At 73.9% G+C, this 2,238-nt stretch overlaps 1 protein-coding gene across 1 annotated transcript in view; it reads right to left on the reverse strand.

Moving 5' to 3' along the window:
• The window catches only part of TARS2 (threonyl-tRNA synthetase 2, mitochondrial), a 9,165-nt gene that overhangs the window by 3,514 nt on the left and 3,413 nt on the right, over positions 1-2,238 (reverse strand). The window contains exons 3-11 of the mRNA XM_026085777.1: positions 1,855-2,039; positions 1,655-1,769; positions 1,445-1,566; positions 1,216-1,333; positions 1,008-1,072; positions 822-900; positions 566-712; positions 316-414; positions 4-26 (exon numbers count right to left, since the gene is read on the reverse strand). Of these exons, the coding sequence (XP_025941562.1) occupies positions 4-26; positions 316-414; positions 566-712; positions 822-900; positions 1,008-1,072; positions 1,216-1,333; positions 1,445-1,566; positions 1,655-1,769; positions 1,855-2,039 (953 nt within the window). The remainder of the gene's footprint in view (positions 1-3; positions 27-315; positions 415-565; positions 713-821; positions 901-1,007; positions 1,073-1,215; positions 1,334-1,444; positions 1,567-1,654; positions 1,770-1,854; positions 2,040-2,238) is intronic.

Consider the following 2,238-nt stretch of genomic DNA (forward strand, 5'->3'; position numbering starts at 1 on the left):
TTTTTTTTCCTGGAGTGAGCAAGCCGCTGAGATATGGGGAAAAACATCGGTTCCGCCTGGGCCGGAGCCAAGGCGGGGGCCGAAACCGCGCGGGAACCGGGTAAACGCCCGCAGGGCGCCGGCGAGGGAGCGCCGCCGCCGCCGCCACCCCCATCCCGGCACCGCCTCGGCGTCCGGACCCCCGGCTGCGAGGGGACTCGAGGGCACGGAGACCCACTCGATCCCGGTTTTCTCCTCCCCGGGAGGAGCCGAGCGAGGGCAGGGAGGCCGAGCGAGCCCCGGGCATCGGGATCCCCCCCCCCCCGCTCCCGGTACCTTGATGAAGTCCACGAGGGTGTTGTAGATGTGGGCGCCGCGGGGCAGGAAGAAGCAGCTGCCGGGACTCAACTTATGGAAGAAAAACAGCTCCTGATCCTAGGGGGGAAAAGGCAAAATCCATCACCGTGAGGGTCTCCGGGCCCAGGTGGGGTTTTTCCCCCAGGATAACGGTCCCTCCGCATTTGGGATGCCTAAATCCAGCCCAGAAGCGTGGCCAGCTCCAGCRCCGGGATGGATCGGGACTCACCCGGCCGATGCGGCGGTGATCCCGGCTCACCGCCGCTTCCTGGGCTTGCTCCCACTCGGCCAGGAGCTCGGCGCTGGGGAAGGCGACACCGGCGATCCGCTGCAGCGACTCCCGCGCCGGGTCCCCCCTCCAGAAAGCAGCCGAGCTCTGGCCGGGGCGGGCGGCAGAGGGAGGGTGAGCGGGAGCCCGGGCTCCGGCCGGGAGCGACTCCCGGGGCGAAGGCCGGCGGCACGAATCCTGGCCCGGCCGCACCTACCGTGAGGAGGCGCAGGGCTCGGATGAGCCCCGTGTGCGGGATGTGGGGGCCGCGGCAGAGGTCGACCAGCGTCCCGCACCTGCGGGCAGAGCGGCGCGGAGTTGGCGCGGGACGGACAGCCCGGACGGACGCCGGGACGGAGGCGGAGGCGGCCGAGGGCAGGCGCCGCCGGCACGCCGCGCTCACCTGTACACCGTCGCCGTCTCCGCCGTCGCCTCCTCCTCGATCCGGCTCAGCACGAACCTGTTGTGCTTGGGCGGCAGCGAAGCGGCCGGTCGGCGACGTCCCGCTCCGAACCCGGGGGCCGAGGACGCGAAGGGTCCCGAATCCCCCCGGATGCAAACCGAGGGCGTTCGGCCCCCGATCCCCCCTGGCTCCCGAGCACCTTTCTCACCTTAAACAGCTCCAGCAGCTGCTCCCGCGTCACCTCCAGCCGCTCGAAGGGATGCCGGGCTCGGGCGAAGGCTCTGCAGGCTTCCTCCAGCGCCGGCAGCTCRTCGCGCTGCACCGTCCTGCCCCGGGGGCGCGCGGTGACATTTCGGGGGGGAAAGAGCCCCCGGAGAGGGACCCCGTGCCCGTGCGGATAGACGGACGGATGGACGGACGGACGGCCCCGGTCCTACCTGCCCTCCAGGTGCAGGTCGCAGAAGAAGCCGCTCTCGGTGGCGCCGGCGCCGCACAGCGGGGCCCCGTAAAACTGCTCGGCCGCGGCGGCCAGGACGCGGGCGCCCGAGCGCCAGAAAGCCTGCGGGGGGGGGGACGTCGGGGGGACGGTGTCACCGCGCCGTCCCCCCGCGTCCCCGGTGGCGTCCGCGTCCCCGTCCGGCMCTCACCGCCCGGCCCTCCGGGGCGTCGAAGTCGAGGAGCTCGAGGGCGGCGTCGCCGCGCAGGGGCCGGTCGAGGTCGTGCAGGGTCCCGTCCACGCGGGCCACCAGGGCCGCCCGGGCGCTGCGGGGACACGACGAGGGTCGGCGGCGGTGGCAGCGTGGAGCCCCGGCGCGGCGGTGTCCCTGTCCCCGTCCCCGTCGCCTACCCGAGCTGCGCGGCCACGTGGCGYGGCGTGGTCCGCAGGGCCTGGCCGGGCAGGCGGGAGCCGTCGGGCAGGGAGATGAGGATGGGCCGGTCGGGAGGCTCCGGGTGCTGCCGCTGCTCCGCCGCCGCCTTCAGCCGCTCGAAGACGCGGAGGTGCTCGGCGACGTGGGCCGCGGGGCCGCCAGCCTGCGGGGGGGGGGGATCGGGGTCAGCGCGGGGGCCAGGACGCCTGGGCCCCCTCCCCATTGGCATGGTGCAGCGGGGTCAAGGAGGGCCAGGACGCCTGGGCCCCCTCCCTGTTGGCACGGTGGCAGCAGGGGGACCAGGACGCCTGGGCCCCCTCCCCATTGGCATAGCGGCAGCAGGGTCAAGGGGGGTCATTGCG

The sequence above is a fragment of the Apteryx rowi genome, unplaced genomic scaffold (genome assembly GCF_003343035.1).
Source record: "Apteryx rowi isolate R43461 unplaced genomic scaffold, aptRow1 scaffold_673, whole genome shotgun sequence".
NCBI classification, from domain to species: Eukaryota; Metazoa; Chordata; class Aves; order Apterygiformes; family Apterygidae; genus Apteryx; species Apteryx rowi.